Below are 24,359 nucleotides of genomic sequence, written 5' to 3'. Positions count from 1 at the left end.
CCCCAGTGTTCTTTGTGCGATATGATTATTGCTTATATTTTATTACAGTAATATTTGAGATTCATAATAAAATAGAAAAGTAAAGAAATATATTGAGGATAATATCTGATCATTTCTCTGGTATCATTGTGCTTTACTGTGTTTTGTTTCTTTTTCCTCAGGAGTACTGGCAATTAGATTTCTGCATTCTTTGTGGTACCAGAAACACAGAACTTCTACAACCATGAACCCCAGCATCATGGACAGCAGCACGTCCCCTCCCACAGCCCCGCAGCTCTGCTTCGAGAACGTGAGCGGCTCCTGTGTCAAATCTCCCTACTCCCCTGGGGCCCGTGTGGTCCTGTACGCAGTGTTTGGCTTCGGGGCTGTGCTGGCCGTGTTTGGAAACCTCCTGGTGATGATTTCAATCCTTCATTTCAAGCGGCTGCATTCTCCCACCAATTTTCTGATTGCCTCTTTGGCTTGTGCGGACTTTTTGGTGGGTGTGACAGTGATGCCCTTCAGCATGGTCAGGTCCGTGGAGAGCTGCTGGTACTTTGGGGAGAATTTTTGTATTTTCCACAGCTGCTGTGATGTGGCATTTTGCTTTTCTTCTCTCTTCCACCTGTCGTTCATCTCCATCGACAGGTACGTTGCTGTCACTGACCCTCTGGTCTATCCCACCAAGTTCACGGTGTCCGTGTCGGGGATGTGCATCAGCCTCTCCTGGGTCCTGCCCCTCGTGTACAGCGGGGCCGTGTTCTACACGGGGGCCAACGACGACGGGCTGGAGGAAGTGGTGAGTGCCCTCAAATGCGTGGGCGCTTGTCAAGTTATTGCAAATCAAAACTGGGTGTTGACAGATGTTTTATCTTTCTTTATACCTACACTTATTATGATAATTCTGTACACTAATATTTTTCTTGTAGCTAGACAACAGGCTAAAAAGATTGAAAATATGGGTAGCCAAGCAGAATCATCATCAGAGAGTTATAAATCCAGAGTGGCCAGGAGAGAAAGAAAAGCAGCTAAAATCCTGGGTATCACTGTGATAGCATTTATGATTTCATGGTTACCGTATAGCATTGATTCATTAATTGATACCTATATGGGCTTCATAACACCTGCCTATATTAATGAGATTTGCTGCTGGTTTGCTTATTATAACTCAGCCATGAACCCTTTGATTTATGCTTTATTTTACCCATGGTTTAGAAAAGCCATAAAAGTGATTGTGAGTGGTCAAGTTTTAAAGGACAATTCAGCCAACATGAATTTGTTCTCTGAACAAATGTAAGCAATTGGACTAAGGATGTTGAAAACATCTTCCAGATTTCCAAATGAAATAATTTTTAAACAGTCAAGTAAGATTGTTAAAAAGGAAAGTGAAATGGATTGCTCTTGAATTAAATAGGATGAATCAATGTTTTCTGGACTCCTTAACATGTGTAGCCCCCTTTATCTCTCCAAAAATATTTACTAGACTGATAAATATTAAATTCCTATTTCTAACTGCTTCACATTTAGCATATCCCAGTAACTGCAGATACTGCCTCCTATCAATTTCCTCTTTTAATCCACTAACTCTTCTACTAACTCTTTGTTCTGCTATGAACCCTGAAAACAACTGTTTTTTTTTTAATCCCTTTTCTGCCTTGCTTATAAAGTTTTCTCCTCTCTCCCAGACTGTACAAAATTCTTTAGGAGTTAAGGCTTAAAATGAACAGAGTTTCTCTTTGAGACGATGGAAAAGTTCTGCTAATGGGTAGTCGTGATGGTCACACATCATGAATGTAATTAACAGCACTGAATTTTGTATTTGAATGTGGTTAAGAGGGGAAATGCTAGGTTATATATATGGTATTAGAATAAAAATTTAAAAAAAAATCTGTAACCAGACTTTACCAGGCTCTCGTGTTCCTGCTTTGTTTGTTTTCCCAAGGGAGTTCCTTGGGCACAGGTGCGTCTATTGTACTTAATGCCTGAGGAGAGGGCCGGGTGTCTCCACCTGCACTGCTGTGTGCAACTCACAAACACTGCCAGAGTCATACCTGGGGGGCCCTCGGAGTGTGTGAGGACAATTTACAAGAGTAGATCACATTTTAAATGGGCTGTTGCAATGGCCAAGCAAATTTCTGTCATCCCTGCATCGACAATCCTTCTCCTGCTGCAGTGGGCAGAAGCCATTGCCCCTGCCCAGAGGAGACAGGGGTCAGTATTTGGCTGCTCTTCCTGCTCCTACTACTACCACCACAACCCCTCACCCTCCTGCTTAAAACTGTCAAGAGTCCGTGTGGACAGCACCTCAGTTATTCTGGGCTCTTCATACAGAGTTGTTACTTGTTCCTTTGGGAAGACCTCTTTCCAACTTTTCTGTCTTTTATTCATAATATAGCTTAATTGTCACAGAGTATTTGCAAGTTTTAGAAGCCACTCAGTTAAAAATATTAAAGCTTTTGCTAAGTTGTTTTATTGAGTTTTATTTCATTGAATTTTATACAATTCAATGAAAAACATTCAGGCATTCATGCATTTTTCCTTTATTAACCAAGCATGAGCCACAGGCCTATGTTTTACTAAAATCAGGGCTAGCTGTTGTGAATACCAAGGTAATAAGATCCCATCTTTATCATTAAGAAGTGGTGACTCTGGCAAGAAGCAATGTTGACCACATTGGAAAATAAAAATGACAAACACTGTTTTATCCAGCTGATCGAGGTTAACATCAACAGGGTTAAGTCATATTGATGGCATGTGTCCTTGGCAAGATGTGATGAGAAGGGCACATCACCTCTGTGTTCTGCTTCCCCAAATCCCATAGCCCCAGTATAATCATGGGAAGAACATCAGACAAATCCCAATTGAGGGTCCATTCTATAAAATACTCCACCAACACTTATAGTCAATTATGATATGTGAGATAAATTATACCATATGGAGCACATAAATGACATGACGTTGGGAGAGGATGCTGTGGGGCTGAGGGATCAGAGAGATTTCCAAGGAGAAGTCAAAATTTAAGCTGAATAGTGAGCATTAGTTCAAGCAGAAAAAAGTAGAAAGTGAATTTCTAGACATAGTAAACAGTTCACCAAAACATGCAGTTAGTGGCACATCAAGCACAATTGAGCACAGGTTAGTCAGTAGGGGAGCCTGCCCAGAACAGAGGATTTGGATAGGGGAGTCACAGTCAATTAGTTACTCAACTGAGTGATTTTAGGCTTTTATCTGCACCATCCAAAATGGAAGCCACTAGCAACATATGATTGTTAAGGACTTGAAATCTGGCTAGTTTGACTTGAGCTGTGCTCTAAGTGGAAGATGCATATTGGATTTCAAAGGCTACATACAAACAAAATAATACAGATTACCTCCTTAGTAATTTTTTATATGAATTACATGTTACAATAATCAAATCTCTGATATATTGGGCTATATCAAATATATTATTAAAATTAGTTCACCTTGTTTCTTTGTATTTTTTCATGTGTGGTTACTAAAAATTTATAATTACTTATGTGGCTTACATTATATTTATTTTAGACAGTGCTGCCCCATAGAAAACTAAAAAGAACCGTAAGACATGATTCTGTCCCCCCAGGGCTTAAAACAAGGATAGGGAGTCAACACATAAACATAAACAATTAAGCAAAGATAGATGCATGATGGAAATAGTTGAATAATATTCTTCTCTTATCATGTGAGAAACACCTATCTAGAACTCATATTTACCCTATAGGCTGCTCATTTTATACATGAGGAAACTGAGTCTTGCACAAGATCCCACAGCTAGTAACTTAAAAAAAGAAAGAAAACCTTTGTCATATTCTGAACCCAAATCATCTGTCTTCTAAATCCAAATTCATTTCTCCACATGGAAATGAGAGCTTAAGGCAAACAAGAAGGATGTCCCAAAGAAGTACAGTTGAATAAATGACACCCATGACAGTTCATTTAGCTTGTACAGTTTCTTATGTAACTGTTAATGGTTGTTGATAATGCTTAGATCACAGTGACGTTGAAAAATACTGAAATCTATATACTCTTTCCTAAGGAAAACTCACATATTCACATATAAACAATATTTAACATACTATTTGGGGGCTCCCAAAGCCCTGAGACCCCTCAGTGACCTTCAGGGTTATGCTGGGTCCTAGTCAGGATAGGGCAGACACAGCTGCAGTGAAAACAGCCTCAGCTACTTCTGTGGCTTCACACACAGAAGTTTATGTCTTTCTCCTGCGCAGACCACTGGGGAAAGTCCACTGTGGGTCTGGACGACTCTCCAGCATGGCTGTCCTCAGTGCAGTGACACCGGGATGCAGGCTGCTCTGTTTGCATTGCCAACCCCTCCCCCCCACCCCCCATGTCCTGCAAGGGGTTTGCTTTAAATAATAAAGTGAACCGAGGACACAGGAAGGGAGAAAGTAACCAGGTTTTCCTCACTGAGTTCTTCGCTGCTTTTTTCTTAAACTTCTTCTCTAGGATTATTCATTTACTTTTTCAGTCAAAGCACATTTATTAGACATGTCCTATGTAAAAAATGCTGTGTTGGCATGTGGAGGATGTAAGAAGGAAACAAACTGCTTCACTATAGAGTTCACCTACCGATAGACCCCAAAAGTTACGGTGACAAGCATAGCCAGGCAACAAGTCCTATCTTGTCTGAGACCATCTTGTTGGAGCTCACATAAGAAGCCACCATTAGGGACAAAGTCCCCATGATTTGTGATGGCCCAGAAGCTACAGTCTCTGTGTAACCAGCAGAAACATGTAAAGTCAACCAGCCTATCCAGGTGCAATTAAATTCTCAGTGGGCCCCCCCATGATCAGATGGGGATCACCACGAAGAGCTGGAGGAGAGGGACAGGAGGTGCTGCAGTTAATTTGAGCCACAGCAGCAAAAGCATACCTGGTCCTGTGATCCTTCACTGACCCCCGCACCAGAGCCTGGTCTCTACGTTCTGTGATGGATTCACAATTTAAAACCCGGAGCCTCTGATTTCCATTGAATTTAGACTCAAATTCAAACGCTACCAGGATCTGTGAGGCCTCACATTATCTTGCCGCCAAAAACTCTCTAATCACATTCAATTTCACTGTCCCCAGCTCATCACGCTCCAGCCATATTCCCCCAGACCCTTTCCCCACAGCTGCCCCACAGCTACCTGTGCTTCAGGAGCTTTGCGCAGACTTTTCCAACTACCTGAGTCGCCCTTTCCTGAGGTCTTCACAGAGCTGGCTCCTTGTCACCTTCAAGTCTCAGCTTCATCACGACTCCCTCAGAAAAATATCCCTGCCTTAGCTAAGGTTGGTACTTCTCTTTTATCCTTTCACTTACCTGGTTTTGTCATTTCCTTAATAGCACGCATCAGCAGGTGTTAATCATCTCCGGGAGGGGGAGTGAGGTGGGGCCCGGGGCGCCCTGTGGTCCCTGCTCTGTGGAGACCCCACGTCCTCCCACGACTGCCCGCCGTCGTGGTCCAGGCCCCGGGGCAGCGGCGGAGCTGTCCTCCCTTCCCCCATGATGTGCTGATGGCGGCGGCGGCCTCTCAGAGCCTGGACCCCGGGGGCGGGCGTGCTGGGGAGAGAAAGATGGCGGCTTCCGGCAGGCCGCGGGGGGTTAGGGGACTGGAGGCCCAGAAGGCGGGTCGCGGGGACTCAGGCTCCGCCCTCCCTTCCGCCCGGGCCTGGGAGCCCGCGGACCCGGGACCTGGGGTGACCCCGTCCCCGTCGGACGAGACGCCGTCTCGTCCCAACAACGCCGGACAGAGGCCTTCACGGGCCTGGAAGGGGAGCGGAGCCCTGGAGACGCCGGGTGGGAGGGTTAGCGCCGTGGGGCGGTTGCTCTGCGATCTACCAGACCTTGCTTCATGTTGGAAGAGAGAAAAGGTAGACTAATCTGTGACATTTCTCCAATAAGAAGTACCCACCACCTTTGGGAAGATTTACTGGCCGTTTATAGAAGCTCTGTGTATATAATATAAAAAACTGCTCTCAAATTTCCCTCCAACCTTTTAAAAGAAAACTTTTGCCACATCTAGGCTTTCTAGGTGTAATGAGGTTGCTGACATATGATAAAGTAGAGTTAGAAAATCACATGTCTTGTAATGCCCATTTGCTAAAGAAAAGCAAATCTTAAAAAAGTGTTCTAGAAATGACTTTGAAATGGAATTTAGACTGCCTCTGGAAGCGACAGCAGGAGAGACACACATGCACGCTTGTACTGTGCGTTGGAGGCCATGAAGCAGAAGGCTAAGGAGAGGAAGAGAAGGTTCTATGCCAGACTGGTCATATTTAGAAGATATTTTCATATTTTAACCATTGTTTTGTGTGTGCATTTTATTCCTCACGACTGTATATATAATTGAGAATGCTGAGTACTTTTTGAAATATCTCCTCTTCCTAGATGTTCTGAAGTACCTGACGTATGTTAAAAATAGAGGTAGTAGAAGAACCCATTTTGTGATGATCTTTTTGTTAAATTCATATGAAATATTGTGGGAGTTTTTGGAATGGCCAAACCACCTCTCTGAGTAGTACACATTTTGTATCTGGTTTGGGGGAGGAGGGAGAAGGAAGTGCAAAGGGCTCTGTGCCAGTGTGTTTATAATGAGACAAGATTAACCATTGTCCCTATGTTTGTCATTTGGTTTTACTTTGCTGTGTATATAGTGTGTGTAATGGTCACACATGTCCTAATTTACATCTAGTCTTCTAGATGATAAGAAGTTGCCAGAGTATGACAAAAATAGAGCTAGTAAACTAATACATTGTGTACATTTTGTGTTAAAATGCCTCAGAGAGATTGTATTCTGAAATTTTGAGCAGTATGGGCCCTAGGGTTAGTGGAGGAAGAATAAAAGGGAAGGGTTCTAGAGCAGAATGTGCGTATTTAGAAGACACTTTCTGATGATTGTTACATGTCTGCAGTTTATTCAAGACTGTTCTGAATATAGTGGACAAACTAAGTCCTTACTTGAAACATCTAGACTATCTAAATGTTTAGAAGTGCCCAACGTATGTTAAAAGTAGAAGTAGTAAAATGTTACTATGTAAATGGTTTTGCTCAAATTTGTAGGAAATAGTGTCTTTTGGAAATGGGATTGTTAAACCATCTCTGAGCAGCATACTACTGTCTGTATACTCATTCAGTGGTTTGGAGGAGGTGGGAGGGAAGCAACTGCGAAAGGTAATATGCTAGTGTGTTCAGGCAAAACTTTTTCTGTATGTTCTGTGCATTTTGTTGGGCTGTATATATAGTGTATATAATGGACAAATGAGTCCTAATTTTGCAGCAGCTAGTCTGTAGATGTTAAGAGGTTGCCAGTGTATGACAAAGTATAGTTATTAAAGTTAGCATGTTTTGTATACTTTCTGGTTGAAATTCATTGGAAAGCTTGTCCTCTGTAAATGACTTTTGGATATGAACATTTTCAACCACCTCAAAGCATTACACTTGCCTGTAAGTGTCCACTGAACTGGTGATGGAGAAAAGGAAGTCTGGAGGTAATGGTTTGAGGGCAAGATGGTCATGTTTGGGTGATACCTCAGATTATAACCATTGTTATGTGTGTACAGTTTTATTTAACAATACTATATGTGCAGTGAACAAGTAAATTCTTGTTTGAAATAGCTAGTCTTTTTAAATGTTTAGAAGTACTTGAAGAGTTTAAAAATAGAGGTAGTAGGATAACTGTAAATAGCTCTTAAAAATTGATGAGAAATACTGTCTTTGGGAATGGAATTGTTAAACTACCTCTGAGCATTGTACTTGTTCATTGGTTTGAGGGAGGTGGGAGGGAAGAAACTGGAAAAGGTGTTTTGCTAGTGTGTACTAGAAAATTTCTAATCATCCATTGCCCTGTATGTTATATGCATTCATTTAACTTTGCCGTACTGTATATATTGTGTATATACTGGATAAATGAGTCCTAATTTTATAATATCTAGTTTCCAGATATAAAAGAGGTTGCCAATGTATGACAAAAGTAGAGTTAGTAAACTAACACATTTTGTACACTTTGTGTTAAGATTCCTAGAAAGGTTGCCTTCTGGAAATGTCTTTTGGAAATGAAATTATTAAACCCCATCTAAGTGACACATGTGCCTATAACTCATCCACTGGGTTTGTGGTGGAGAGAAGGAATCAGGAGAAATGAAGGACTCTAGACCAGAATGTTTCTATTCAGAAGACACTTTCAGATTAACCATTGTTACATGTGTGTGTAGTTCATTCAACACTACTGTTTATATAGTGGATAAATTTAAGTCCCTATTTGAAACATGTAGTCTTTCTAGATGTTTAGAAGTGCACAAAATATGTTAAAAGTAGAGGTTGTAAAATAACACATTTTGTAGATATTGTTTTGTTAAAAGTCATATGAAATATTTTTTGGAGATGGAATGGTCAAAGCAGCTTCAGAGCAGTATACATTGTGTTTGTGCTGTTTCAGGGAGGAGGGAGAGGAAGTGCCAAGGGCTCTATGCCAGCACGTCTGTAGTTTGGCAAGATAAACCATCATCCTATATGTTTTACGCATTTTTCACTGTGTATATAGTGGACAAACAAGTCCTAATTTTTTATCATCTACTCTTTGTAGACTAGTGTATGACAGAAGTAGAGTTAGTAAACTAATACATTTTGTGCATTTTGTGTTAAAATTTATAGGGAAGACTGTTTTGAAAATGACAGAATTTTACTTGAAGCAAAGTCGTTAAAAAAAGAAAAAAAAAGTATCTTATCATTGCAGATGCAATCATCTAGTTTTTCTAGATGCTTAGAATTCTACAACATATATTAAAAGTAGAGAGTGTAAAATAACCTTTAATATCTTTTCTGTTAATACAGAGGAATGGCTGTATTTGGGGAATGACACTGTTGAAGTAGATGTCTTGGAGCAGTGTGCTGAGGGGTTGGGGGAGTAGGGAAGGAATTGCAGAGGGAAGGGGTCTTTGCCTGTGAGTTGTTAGACAACTTCAGATTGTCTGACCATTGTTCTGTATAGGCATTTTAGTTATTGCTCTGTGTAAAAGGACAAGTCCTAATGTCCAAAGTATGTTAAAAATAGAGGTAGAAAGATAATCCCTAAGCTTTTTAGATTTCTTGAGGTGACAATTTATGATAAAAAGTAGAGCTAGTGAATTAATGAGTTTATAGATGTATTTCTGTTGATAGAAAAGATGCATCTTTGACATGAAATTGTTAAACCACCTCTGAGCAGTAGGCATCAGAACTTCTTCATTAGGTTGGCTGCAGGGGGAGTGGGGCAGTGCAGGGGGAGGGATGTATGCAACTGTGTTCATATTTCCATTTTGATGTAACCATTGTGCAAGGGCATCTCTTGGCTCTACCATGGGAAAATATTGCTAAAATAATTCAATGGAAACATACCTTGCTATTTCTATATAGATCTGATAATGACTTCTCTGAGATAAAGAATACTTATGGTATTGTTGCTTTATGTCTAATTTTAAATTGAGCATTGAGGGAATGCAGTATTTGTAACTCTGCCAATATTTATAGAGGCCTGTTGCATTTTTGTCTTCTGTGAAAGTTTTGTCCCCAAGAAAGGCAGGAATACATTTTTCCCCATGATTGAGTTGGTGTCGTGTATTCTTGCTTATCCCAATACTCATGACTTTGAGACTTTCAATTGGTAAATATTCATGAAAAAGCTTGATACATTCTGTGCGATCTCAACTACATAAAACTGTATGCTCAGTTGTGTGTATACACAATAAGCACCTTGAAGGATATGTCAACCCATAAGCTGCTTGTGTTTCTGGATGACTTTTGTGTTCACTTCTTGTGCTTTTCAGTTTTCTATATTGCACAATTAAAAGTTTGAAAAAAATGTTATATTAAAAACCTTAAAAAAAAGATATATATAGGAATTATGGGAAGATGGTGGATTTGGAAGCTCCAGGAACCAGTCCTTCCAGCAGAACAACTATTAAACAGGCAACAACTGTCTGAATCAACAACTTCAAAACTTCAGAGTCCATTAGACCACTGTATAGCATCCAGGGAAGAGTGGGAGGTAAATTACAATAAATTTGTATAAATAAAAAATAAATAAATAAATAAATAAAAATAAAAATAAAATAAATAAAATTACTTACATACAATAAAATTACATACAAATAAATTTACATAATAAATTACAATAAATACAAGTAAATTGCTCTCTCCATGTGGCAGTTACAGACACCCATCCTCACTCTTGCAGAAGGTAGCAGAGAAGTCCGGGCCTGGCATAGTTCCTGGTGCCAGAGAAAGACATACAAATCCAGTTCCCCAAGATCAGGGTTTGAGGGGAAGGCACGTGGCTGATTGCTGATCACAGCTTTTGATTAGTCCTTTTGGATCATTGAGGGCCCAGCTCTGAGGAGGTTCATTTTTCCAGTGTACCTCAGACTCAACTATTGTATGCTTCCTCAGAGGTGAGGAGAAGAGCTGAAGGGCTGCACTGCTGGGCAGGGGCTGAGTCAAGGAAGTGCAGACTTGGGAGCTGAGGGACAAGCTCCAGGCACCCTTCCTGTCCCCGCTCTGATTGAATCCCTCCACACGGCAGTTGAGAGCCACCCAGTGCTTCTTTGTGGGTCCCAGGCCTTGTTGCGGCCGGGAAAAACTGACTTGGGAAACTCCTGTCCCATTTGCCTCTCCCAGAATTTGCCTTCCAGGCAAAAGCACCTTGAGACAAAGAAAGCAATGTAAGAAACAATTGAGGCCTGAGGCAAAGGTTTACCTGCTCTAAGTCCTGGAATGGAAGACCTGGCAGAGGGAGAAGATCTGTTATCTGGGAAGTAGAGGGGACATCCAAACTCCTGTAAACAGGGGATCTCCTAAAGCCACTAGCAAGCACATACACAGGACAAGACAAGGACCCAGAAAAGGTAGTGAGGATGCTGATCTTTCCATTTGCCCTTTGTGGACCTTCCTGATAGGAAGGCTGAATGCGGATGGAAAACACTAGCCAATGCAAAGCCAATTTGCAAAGACAGTGAAAAAGTGTTTTTGCTTAGATTTTGTACATTTTGTTAGCACCTGACCCTGAAGAACTACACTGTCATGTCAGCAGCTGGCTACAAAATCAAGAAACAGACATCTCAGGGAATAAATTCCGGAGTTAACATTTTAAAATACTAAAAGGTAGAGTGTGTAACAAAAGATTAAAAGGCAAATAAAGAAACGGGAAATGACATCCTATCCAAAGGAAAAGGATAAAAACCCAGAAATCACCAACAAAGAAGACCAGACTGTGGATATAGCAGACAAATGTTTTAAAAAAGTGATTTTCAATATGTCAAGGAAATGAAGGAAAACACAGGACATGAGCTAAAAGATATCAGGAAAACAATAAATGAACAAAATGAGAGTCTTAGTAAAGAGATAGAAATTTTGAAAAGGAACCAAACAGAACCACTGGAGATGAAGACCTCAGTAACTGAAGTGAAAAATTCCCAGGAGGCTTTCAGCAACAGATTGGAGTTGGCAGAAGAAAGAATCAGTGAATTCAAAGATACAAAAATTGAAATGAGTCAGGGTGAGGAGAGGAAAGAACAGAGAATTATAAAAAACAAAAATAGCCCTAGAGACCTCTGGGATACCACCAGTAAACTAATATATGCATTATGGGATTCCCAGATGGACCAGAAAGAGAGAAGGGGGCAGAAGGAATATTCAAAGAAAAAATGACAGAGAAACTTCCCAAACTTATCAAAACATGTTAATAAATCCAGGAAGCCTAGAGAACACCAATAGGATAAACTTGAAAAAAATACAACCCATTACGTATTGATCAAACTGTGGAATGCAAAGGACAAGGAGAGAGTTGTGAAAGCTGCAAGAGAAAATCAATGTGTTATGTACAAGGGAGTTTCAATTAGATTGTGTCAATTTCTTATCAGAAACCAGAGAGGCAATAAGGCAATGTTTTGAAATACTTAAAATGCTGAAACAAAACAACTGTCAACCAAGAATATTATATCTGGTGAGACTTTATTTCAAAACTGAGGGAAAGATGAAGATATTCCCAGATAAACAAGAGCTGAGGGAGTTCATCTCCTCTAGAACTGCCCTGTAAGCAATGCTAAAGGGAGGTCTTCAGACTGAAAGGAAAGGACACTGGACAGTGGTTCAAAGTGGCATAAAGAAATAAAGACCTCTGGTAAAAGTAAGCATTTGGATAATTATAAATGTCAGAACTATTGCATTTTTGGTATGTGACTCCACTTTTACTCTGTAGTGAGTGGCACATTTTAGGTGCTAAAATGCAAACGCATAAAATATGATAAATCTATGTTTTTTGACATATGCTTTACAAAGATATTATATGCAACAAGTACAAAAAAAGGTGGTGGGAAGGGGAGGAATAGGAACAAGGTATGTATAATTCTATTGGAGTCAAATTGGTATCAAATCAAATATGATTGTTATATTTTTAGGATGCCAAATTTTAACCCCATGCTAACCACAAGGAAAATATGTGAAAAATATATCCTGTAAATGAAAAAGTAGCAATATGGTGAAATATGAAAAATCAAATAAATGTGAAAGTAGGAATTAATGGGAGAATTGAGGGACAAAAAAGTGTAGCACAAAGACTTAATAGAATTGCAGAAGAAAGTACTGTATTATCAGTAGTAACTTTGAATGGAAATGAATTGAGTTCTCCAGTCAAAAGGGAAGAAATTAGCATAACGGATAAGAAAGGATGACTCAACTATATGCTGTTTACAAGGGTCTCAACTTAAATTCAAAGAAGTAAGTAGGTTGAAAGTGAAAGGTTGGAAAAAAATATACCTTGCAAGTAGTAACCAAGACAGAACTGGGGTAAGATACCCTAATATTAGGTAAAATAGAATTTAATGGTGACACATCCTAGAGTAATTTGGGCAGATAATAAAAAATATATTTACAGCCTCCCCCTCCCCAGCCCCGAGGATCTGGGGGAAGGTGCGGATGTGTTGGACATCCTCACCTGGACTGGTGTTGATGTTGTCACAAACATTGGGACTGGCGGTTTGATGTGGTGAGCCCTCGAGCATGGGACTTGCCCTTATGAAGCTCATTACCACAAAGGAGAGTCTAAAGGTGTATGTAATGGTGCCTAAGAGTCTCCCCCTGAGTACCTCTTTGTTGCTCAGATGTGGCCCTCTCTCTCTCTAACTGAGCCATCTCGACAGGTGAACTCGCTGCCCTCCCCTCTACGTGGGACCCGACTCCCAGGGGTGTAAATCTCCCTGGCAACGCAGAGTATGACTCCTGGGGATGAATGTGGACCCGGCATCGTGGGACTGAGAGTATCTTCTTGACCAAAAGGGGGATGCAAAATGAGAAGAAAAGGTTTCAGTGGCTGAGAGATTCCAAATGGAGTCGAGAGGTCACTCTGGTGGACATTCTTATGCACTATATAGATAACACCTCTCAGGCTTTAATGTATTGGAATAGCTAGAAGTAAATACCTGAAACTACCAAACTCCAACCCAGCAGTCTGGACTCCTGAAGACAATTATATAATAATGTAGATTACAAGGGTGACAGTGTGATTGTGAAGACCTTGTGGATCACACCCCCTTTATCTAGTGTATGGATGAGTGGAGGAATGGGGATAAAAACTAAAGGACAAATGGGGTGGGATGGGGGGATGATTTGGGTGTTCTTTTTTCACTTTTATTTTTTATTCTTGTTCTGGTTCTTTCTGATGTAAGGAAAATGTTCAGAGATAGATTGTGGTGATGAACGCATAACTATGTTATCATACTGTGGACAGTGGATTGTATATCATGGATGATTGTATGGTGTGTGAATGTATTTCAATAAAACTGAATTTAATTAAAAAAAATAGAATTTAAGTCATAAACAATTACAAGGGACAAAGAAGGTCCCTGTATACTAGTAACGGAGTCAATTCAATAAGAAGATGTAACAGTGATAAATATATATGCATCTAACAGCAGATCCCCAAAATATATGAAATAAATACTGCTGGATTTGAATGGAGAAATAGACAGTTTTACATTAAGAGTAGAAGACTGTAAAACACGACTTTTAATAATGACAGAACACCTAGACAGAAGATCGGTAAGGAAATACAGGACTTGAATGATATCCTGAACCAATTAGTCCTAACAGACATATAGAACACTTCATCCAACCACAGCAAAATGCATTTTTTTCTTGAATTCATATGGATCATTCTCTAGGATAGACCATATGTTAGCTCAGAAAGTCTCAAGAAAGTAAAAAAATATTGAAATCAGTTAATGTATTTTCTTCAACCACAAAGGAAAGAACCTAGAATCAATAATAGAAGGAGAAACGGAAAATCTGCAAACATGTAGAAATTAAACATCTTCAAAAAACAAATGTGTTAAGGAGGAAACCACAAAGGAAATTAGGAAATATCTTAAGGCCCATCAAAAAGAAAACATAACATACCAAAACTTATGAGATGCAGCAAGTATTAGCTGAAAGAGAAATTTTTAGCTTTAATTGTTTCCATTAAAAAGGAAGAAAGCTTTCAAATCAGAGACTTAATCTCAAAAGTTGAAGAACTAGAAAAAACCAGCAAACTAAGCCTAAAACCAGCAGATGGAAGGAAATAACAAAAATTAGATCAGATATAAATGAAATACTAAATTAAAAAAAAAAAAGCAATAATGAGAATCAACAAAACCGAAAGTTAGTTCTTTGAAAAGATCAGTAAAATTGAGAAACCTTTACCTAGACAGAAAGGAACTAAAAAAGAGAGAGGACACAAATAACTAAAATCAGAAAATGAAATGGGGGGACATTACTACAGACCCCACTGAAATAAAAAGAAGTATAAAAGGATACTATGAACAACTGTATGCCAATAAATCAGATAACATAGATGAAATGCAAAAATTCCTGGAAACACACAAACTATCCTCCCAGAGTAAGAAGAAATGGAAAATCTCAACACACCAAGTAAAAAGATTGAATCGGTGATCAAAATTTCCCAACAAAGAAAACCCCAGTGCCAGATGGATTCAGGGGGGAATTTTACCAAACATTCCAAGATTTAACATCAATCCTACTCAGACTCTTCAAAAACAATTGTAAAGGAGGGTGCACTTCCTAATTCATTCTACAAAACCAACATTGTCCTGATACCAAAGTCAGAGACAGATACCATATAATTGAAAATTACAAACCAATATCTCTTACGCATAGAGATGCAAAAATCCTCAACAAAATGCTAGCAAACCAAATCCAATCACACATGGGTTTTATCCCAGGTATGCAAGGGTTGTTCAACCTAAGGAAATCAATTGATATAATAGGCCACATTAACAGAATGAAGGAAACAAACAAACAAAAAAACAAACCACACACACACAATCATCTCAATTGATGCAGAAAAGGAACTTGACAAAATCCAGCAATGCTTCTTGATAAAAACTCTTAGAAGACTAGGATTAGGGGAAATTTCCTCAACACAATAAAGCACATACATGAAAAACCGACTGCTAACATCTTACTTAATGGTGAGAGACTGAAAGCTTTCCCTCTAAGATCAGGAACAAGATGAGGATCCCCACTGTCACTGCTGTTATACAACATTGTACTAGAAGTTCTAGCCAGAGCAATCAGGCAAGAAAACAAAAATAAAAGCCATCAAAATCGGAAAGGAAAAAATAAAATTTTCCCTATTTGCAGATGACATGATCCTATCTATAGAAACCCTTAAAAATCCACAACAAAGCTTCCAGAGCTAATAAATTCAGCAAAGTAGTGGGGTACAAGATAAACACCCCCAAATTAATAGTGTGTCTGTACACTAGCAATGAACAATCAGAAGAAATTAAGAAAAAAATTCCATTCCTATAGCAACTAAAAGAATAAAATATCCAATAATAAATCTAACTGAGGATGTAAAGGACTAGTACACAGAAAACTACAAAACATTGCCAAAAGAAATCAAAGAACTAAATAAATGGCAGGACATTCCATATTCATTGATTGGAAGACTACATATTGTTAAGATGTCCATTCTACTCCAAATGATTTACAGTTTAAATAGAATCCCAGTCCAAATCCCAACAACCTTCTTTGCAGAACTGGAAAAGCCTATCATCAAATTTCTACGGAAAGGTAAGGGATCCTGAATAGCCAAAGCTATCTTGAAAAAGAACAGTGTTGGAGGACTCACACTTCCCCATCTTAAACTGAACTACAAAGCCACAGTAATGAAAGTAGCATGGCACTGGCACAAGGACAGGCATATAGACCAATGGAATCAAATGGAGAACACAGAAGTCAACCCTCACATTTAAGGCCAACCGATTTTTGACTATGGGGTGAAGACAATTCAATTTGGAAAGAATAGTCTCTTCAGAAAATGGTACTGGGAAAACTATCTCTCTATTTGCGAAAGATTGAATGTGGATGCTACCTCCCACCATATATAAAAATCAACTCAAAATGGATCAAATACCTAAATATCAGAACCAGAAATAAAGGATTTCTAGAAGAAAGCACAGGAAAGCATCTTTGGGACCTTAAGTTAGGCACTTGTTTCTTAGACTTTACACCTAAATCACAAGCAACAAAAAGAAAAATAGATAAATGGGACCTGATAAAAATTAAAAACCTTTCTGTATCAAAGGCCTTCTTAATGAAAATAAAATGACAACCTACACAATGGGAGAAAATATTTGGAAACCACATATTCAATAAGGGTTTAATATTCAGCATATAAAGAGAAATCCTTCAATGTAACAACAAAAAGACAAACAATTCAATTAAAAATTAGGCAAAAGAATTGAATAGACATTTCCCCAAAGAAGACATACAAAAGGCCAAAGAGCACATGAAAATATATTCAACTTTATTAGCTATAAGGGTAATGCAAATCAAAACCACAATGAGAAAAAAAATACAAAAAAATTTAAAAATATTAAAAAAAAATTAAAACAAAAAGAAATTTTTAAAAGCCCCAAAGGATATCATTTTGCACCCTCTAGATGGCTACTATAAAAAAAAAAAAGAAAATTACAAGCATTAGAGAAGATGTGAAGAAACAGGAACACTCCTTCATTGCTGGTGGTAATGCAAAATAGTGCAGCAAATGTAGAAGACAGTTTGGCAATTCCTCAGAAAGTTAAGTATAGAATTACCATATGACTTGGCAATCCTGCTGCTAGGATTCAAAGAAGAAGAATTCAAAGAAGGGATTTGAACAGATATTTTCCCACTGATATTCATAACAGCATTACTTACAATTGCAGAATGGTGGAAACAGCTCAAATGTCTATTAACCAATGAATGGATTTAAAAAATGTGATATATATATATATATATATATATATATATATATATATATATATATATAGTGGAATATTATTCAGTTAAAAAGGGATGCAGTTCTGATACATGCTACAACATGCATGAACCTTAAAGAGAATGTGTTGATTGAAATAAGCCAGACACAAAAAGAATAATGTTATATGATTTAACTGATAAGAAATAATTAGAATAAACAAACTAATAGAGTCAGAAACCAGAATATCAGTTACAAGGGGGAGGAGAGGGGATAAGGTACAAGGAGTTAGGGCTTAAAATGTACAGAGTTTCTCTTTGGGATGATGGCAGTGTTTTGGTAATGGATTGTGGTGATGTTAGCACAACATTGTGAACATAATTAATGGCACTGAATAATATATTTGAGTTTGGTTAAAGTGGGAAATTTTAAGTTCTATACATGTAATTAGAATAAATATATTTTTTAAATCCATGGAACTGCACAACACAACCAGTAAACTCTTATTTTAAGCATGGACTATAGGTAATAAATAGTACAATTATAAAAATGTGCTTTCATCAATTGAAACAAATGTACCAACCCGTGTAACATTATAATAGGGTGTTATATGGGAACTCTGTATTTTATGCATGATTTTTCTGTAAACCTACAACTTGTCTTAAAAAAAATACATGCACACATATAATAGGACTAAATGAAATAAAACCAATTCAGTTAACTAAATTGAGAAAATGAGACCTACTTCTTTAAAGATTACTATTGAGATGTTATTTGCTATTTAAAGCAATTCATTTAATAGCTAATTCTCTCTGCAATTGACAAATGAAATGTTTTTAAAGACATTCAGTCATTTATTGTCTAAGTTTATTTGTATCCGTATCTAAGGCTACATCTATTTAAGCAACTTTACTCGAGACCTCAAACTAATTTACAAAGTTTTCAATTTAGCAATTATTAATTTGAGAAAAACATGCAGTAAAAAATGTGGAGGTGGGTAACTAGAGACCTTTAGGAAAAGATTCAGGAAGAAGTCAAAAGTAGAGATGTACATAAAACTGGTAATAATAACTCTTGAGAAACTCTTGTTTCCATTTTGAGCAAGCATGTGGCACAGACAATTGTTTTTCCAAAGAAAATCACATACTGTTTGTTGCTCTTGGAAAGGTGGTAGGTCCAACTTCTGTGATACAAATTTAAAGAAGGACATATTAAAATGGTAAGATGTGGATTATTATCTATTTACAAAGTATTTCACATATTTTCAAGTATCAATGATTTAAAAAAAGATGAAAATATTTTTCAAGAATATAATACATTTACTCAACAATTACTGAAATGGACAAACCTGGCTTACAAACCTGTTTAGTGGCTGGGTTCTAAGAAGATTCTAAAATGAACATTGTGTAAAAGAGACATTCCAAACACATAACTATGATTATACAATGTGAAATAAAATTATCATTTAAAGATGTTTCTCCCAGCAATATTATACAGTATTTGAGCTTAAAAACATCTTGGAGAGGAAACAGCAGAACCCCCTAACCTTACAGTCATGAAAACCGTGGAGGCAGGAGGGAGGGTTCAAAGACTTGTCCAGTTCACTTTGGGCTGCTGAAAAGTGGCGTAACCAGGAAGAGAACTCAGAAATCCTGGCTTCGGTGCTCTTTTTACTTCACTGTGCATCTTAGTTGTCTAAGAGAAACAAAGGAATGAGGAACAAGATACTTGCACAGCATTTTGGCTTATCCAATGAATATTTAGATGACTTCATTCTCCTTTTCTCACATTTGACTCTAGAAAAACTGATACAGGGGAGTACTACACCTGTTTCCAAATTGAGAAGCTTATTTTTTCTCCTTCACATAAACTGTGCCTCCCTGACTCCCCACAAACCCATGACAGTCCACAGCCCATTGCAATATCACCCTCTGTCCACTGTCCTTACTCTTTGTCTGCACCCAGTAGAAGGGGTCATTCTTGGTACAAATCAATAGTGGGTGTTCGTGGTAAGATCTCTCGACTCAGGATGAGTTTCAGTGCCTTCCTGAACCACCGGTAGGAGAAGACATAGATGATGGGGTTACAAGCTGAATTGACGTAAGCAAACCAGATAAAGATGTCAAAGACCAGCGGTGGCGTGATGAAGTGAAGGAGGCTGTCAACCTGTGTGTCGATGGTGAAGGGGAGCCAGCACAGGAGGTACATGCCCATGGCGATGCCCAGGGTCTTGGCAGCTTTTCTCTCGCGCTTAGCAGCCCCAGCCAGTTTCTTGCTCATGTTGCTGATTTGCCGAGCCTGCCTGGTGGCAACCATAAAGATCTTCACATATAAGCTGATCATGATGAGGCAGGGAAAAAAGAACACAGGGAAGTTTAGCCATCCCCAAAACTTGTTGAAGAGCAGCTGGCAACTGCCAATGCAAGGCATGTCTTGCAGCCACTGGCTGAGCCCTCTCTCTACCACATCTGTGTAGAGGAAGAAGGCAGTGTATGCTGCTGGCACCCCCCAGCCTGCCAGGATGTACCTGAGGGCCACCCTGACAGTGAACTTGGAGGAGTAAAGCAGGGGGTCACAGATGGCACAGTGGCGGTCAATGGAAATGAAGCAGAGGTGGAATATGGAGGTGAGGCAGAAGAGGGTGTCCAGGTAGGTGTGCAGGCGACACAGGAAGTCCCCAAAGAACCAGCAGCTCTCCACTGAGCGAACTGTGCTGAGGGGCAGCACCAGCAGGCCCAGGGACATGTCAGCCAGGGCCAGGGACAGCAGCAAGAAGTTGGTGGGAGTGTGAAGTGCCCTGAAGTAGGACACAGCCAACACCACAAACAGATTCCCTAGAACCGTGATCATCATGCCTGTCACACAGGTCAGGTAGATGGTCACCCGGATCCCCAGAGGATAGAGCGTCCTGCGACAAGACCCATTCACCTGGTAGCAGAAGGCCACGGGCTGCTCCTCAGCACTTTGGTTGAGGACAGCGCTCATTGATGGTTCCTTCTCTTCCTCTGTTTGGGAATTGGCCACCTGCTCCACAGGAAAAAAAATTCTTTGTCTGCCAAACAATCAGAAAGTTAGGTCAAGGGAAATTTGAAACCTAGTTAAATGGTACCCTGGGTTCTGAATGCAACATGCCCTGAATTCAAATGCAGCCTGAGATTCAGAGTTTCATAAGAGCTACCTCTGCTAGCCCTGCTTCATCTGACCAAGCACTTTGAAACTAGGGTAGACAATGTCCTCAAAGAAAAAATCTGGCCGGGTCTGAGAAAGCAGAGTGGACTTATTCAGAGGATGTCTGCTTGGTTTTGATAAGGTACCTGCTGTTAAATGTAAAAAGAGATTTAAAGTCATGAGTCTGGACCAAGTGAAGAATTAATTCTTGCTACCTAACCATGACTTGGAGGAGCAATTTTAGCTTCTCCCTTCAAAAACTAAATTACTTGACTTTAAAATCATCAGATTAAAGTTCTTAATTTACATGTCTTTTCTTCCCAAGAGAAGATTTCAGTTTGCAAATAATTAAAAGACTAGAGAAGTCACCTGTGTAAGTTTTGCATGCCGCATATTCTTTAAAAATAAAACACAATGTTTACATATCTTGGGAGAACTGCATGATATGAAAAACCTTTTTATCTCTCTTCTGACCAGACAGTAAAATTTTAAACAGGTCTAATAAGTTGAATTCATAGTTTCTAAGCCACTTACAGATGGAGGAATTAGAATCACTTCGTGGGAGGAAGTCCTCGCTGCAGGTGGACATAGGGCCTAGAATCCTCTTCCATCAGTAAAGATGACAGATGTGCAAACAATTAGTGCTTTTATACTCCAAATGGAAGCTACTCCTCTGAGTGGGATGTGTTGTCAGGCAGGTCCTGAAGGAGTGTCAAGGGACCTAGTTTGCACTCTTCACAAGTTTCAGTTTTTTAAGGAACACAACTTCAGTACAGGATAATTTATCCTGATGGTTAATTAGACATGAAAGTAAAGACACTGGATTTATACATTCTTTAATTTCATTTTCCATGAGTGCCATCTATCTTTTATACCATTCACTTGCAACTTTGTAGGCACTCAGTAAATATTAGGTAATTTCTTCTATCTTTTGTTTTGGATCCTCTTTGAATTTATAGCCTATATTGAGCATTTGCTTAGTGTAAGTTACTTTAGTCATGTTTTTTTTTTTATATGCCTCTTAAGGAATTTATGGTTTCCCTGCAGTGTGCTGATAAAACTTTTGAATATAGGAACTTTTTCTCTTTCAAATCTCTCCACTACATGTTGCAAAACCACCTCTGTGCTGCTCTTACACAGTGAAATAATTAGTCCCTGGCCCCCAAAGACTGAATTGCCCACCCCTAAGTACAATCATCTGTATTTCCTTCTTTTATAGTTGGAATTAAGAGACTGAGTTATAGATTCCTAGTATTTCCTGTGTCTCCCCCTAAGTATAATCTTCATAAGAGGAGGCGCTGCATCTTATTTCCCATTATAACCTGATGTCCATCACATTGCCTGGCATATCTGAGGCACCCAAGGATCATGTACTGAATGTAATTGCAGATACCCCAGACAAGCTGGCATTTTAAGAATGCTATGAGTAAATCACTCCAGGGTATGAATTGAATAGGCAGCTCTTCTCCTACCCACCCCCCACCACCCCAGGCATTACATGCAGAGTGGGAGCCACCCCGTTTGGAAGTTGTGCTGCTGCTCATTAGAGGCCTGTGGCCACCAGAGGCAGCAGGAATCAGGGGACCCTGGAAGGACGGAGGAGCCCAGGGAGGATGGAGTGAGATGCTGGGAGAGAGCAGCGCCCATGGAGGTCAGGATTGAGAGTCAGCTCAGATCCTCTTTTTTTTTTTTTCATTTACTTAAAATTTGTTTTATTGCACTGCTTTGCCATGTATTTATTTAACTAAGCCATTCTTAAATCCTTTCTGGAACTAGGCTTGGGAGGTGAAATTAATACATATTTTGTAGTTATAGTGAATCCTTGGAACTAGCAGGACCATCTCAGTAGATATATCCGAGGGAGATGACTGCACAAGACAAACTGTGAGTGGTAAAACACGTTCTATGGAGCACTGCTCATATTAGTGAAAACTCAGAATAACCTGAATGTTCACCAATAGAGGATTAATCAAAGAAATTATAGTATAATTCATGCAAAAAATTATTTTTCAGTTATTAAAATGTATGATATAGTTTTATAGCTATTGACAATTTTGTTCAAGATATGTTATTTAATAGAAGAGGCAGATATCAAGAAAACAAGTTTAATAAAATTAGCATGTGTATCTCTATGTATATATGGAAAGATAAAAGGAGGAATAGCTAACTGTGGACTTCTCTAGTTGGTTTAGGACTCTACTTTTCTGTAGGACTCGAAGTTTTGTTTTGTACTTTAAAATACACATGTACAATTTTTACCAAATAAAAAATATATATCCTTATTTTATATTCCAAAAAGAGAAAATGGTCTCATGTGCTCAGGAATTAAGTCTTGCCCAAGGACCTACAGCTAATTAAAGGTATGACCTTTATAATGTTAACTGGGAATAAAACACACCAGAAGGGCACCCAGGCTAATGACTAAAAGATAGCGCATATGATACATTTGCTCCAGCCACAAAGAAACAGTTTTGAAGTGTGTGGGTCTGTTATAGTGGCCTGGAAGTGCGTGGATGTGTTATGGTGGGCTGGTATTCTGATACCTCTATTTAAGAAATTTCCCAGAGTCTGGCAAATTCTCTAAGAATTTGTTAAGTGACCAAATTCTTCTATAGAGCACTAGCCCTATTGAGGCAGGAGGAAGAAGATGAGGTGTGGTCTCTATCCTCAGGAAGTTCTCTATATGGGTCTGAAAGCTAAATGCAGGGTTTCACAAAGGTCTGAGTTGATGGGTCATTCTCCACTACATGCCTCTGCTAGAAGGATCCCCAAATTCCCCAGCATGACATTGCTCGCATGTGAGAGAAGCCCATGAGAAACAGAAGTTGGATCCAGTTTACAAATAGAATCACCCCTCCATCTTCCCTCCTATGAGAAGGAGCTCTCTCTTCTACAACCCCCCCCCCCCGTTTTTCTAATAGTTATTTATTTCTGAGCCTTTGTGTTTCTCTCTCCCATTTTCCACAGTTTCTGTGTTTCAGCCATTCAATGAATGTGTTCAGAGGTTTTTATAGGAAAGACACCTTGCCAGGCACAGTAGAATACAAGGGTGAATGGAATAAATTCTCTCAAACAAGAAGCTCATAATCTAGATGAGGAAGCAACACCTGTGTGTGGGCAACTCTGGAAAAGAGAGAAGTCAGGAGAGACTGGTTTGGGGGATTGTGGGCAGAGAAAGAAGATGCTACATATGTTGAGTTTGAGATGTTGGTGGAGCATTATTCCATTTGTTTCCAACTGCTGCCATTATGCAAAATACCAGAAATGGATTGGCTTTTATAAATGGGGTTTATTTGGTTACAAAGTTACAGTCTTAAGGCCATCCATAAAGTGTCCAAGGTAAGGCATCAGCAACAGGGTACCTTCACTGAAGGATGGTCAGTGGTGTCCGATAACCTCTATTAGCTGGCATCTGCTTGCTCCCAGGTTGCATTTCAAAATATCAGTGTCAGCTTCCAATGGCCATCTTCAAAATGTGTCTCTCAGCTGCAGCTCTACAATGTCTCTCATGGCTGCTCTGTTATATGGCTCCAGTGATTTAATTAAGACCCACCCTAAATGGGTGGGGTAACACCTCCATGGAAACTATCTAATCAAAGTTCTTACCTGGAGTTGATTAAATCACGTTTCTATGGAAACAATCAATAGTTTCCAACCTAATCAACACTACTACCTCTGCCCCCACAAAATTGCATCAAAGAAAATGGCGTTTTGCGGGACATAATATATCGAAACTGGCACAAGCATCCAAAAAGAAACTCCACTGATAGTAATAAATGAGGGACTCAAACTTGGGGGAAATGGTAGAGCTGAAAATAAATATAGTTGAGAACAAATATATAAAGGTGGTAATAGAAGCTGTGAGGATAGATACATTTAGATCAGGGATTCTCAGCCTTGGCACTAATGAACTTTGGG

At 39.2% G+C, this 24,359-nt stretch overlaps 2 protein-coding genes across 2 annotated transcripts; one reads left to right on the top strand and one right to left on the bottom strand.

The window, feature by feature from the left end:
- The first annotated feature begins 238 nt into the window (after positions 1 to 238).
- LOC119539966 (trace amine-associated receptor 6) lies at positions 239 to 1,276 on the top strand. The gene has a single exon (XM_037843899.1). It carries the CDS (start codon positions 239 to 241, stop codon positions 1,274 to 1,276), a length of 1,038 nt encoding a protein of 345 aa, XP_037699827.1.
- Positions 1,277 to 19,196: 17,920 nt separating this feature from the next.
- Positions 19,197 to 20,258, bottom strand: TAAR5 (trace amine associated receptor 5). Its single transcript, XM_037844280.1, has one exon. The coding sequence runs from the start codon at positions 20,256 to 20,258 to the stop codon at positions 19,248 to 19,250; it is 1,011 nt and encodes a 336-aa protein (XP_037700208.1). The 3' UTR covers positions 19,197 to 19,247.
- Positions 20,259 to 24,359: the final 4,101 nt, after the last annotated feature.

The sequence above is a fragment of the Choloepus didactylus genome, chromosome 7, assembly GCF_015220235.1.
Source record: "Choloepus didactylus isolate mChoDid1 chromosome 7, mChoDid1.pri, whole genome shotgun sequence".
NCBI classification, from domain to species: Eukaryota; Metazoa; Chordata; class Mammalia; order Pilosa; family Megalonychidae; genus Choloepus; species Choloepus didactylus.
The sequence above is the reverse complement of the archived record's forward strand: the minus strand, read 5'-3'. Positions and strand labels throughout refer to the sequence as shown.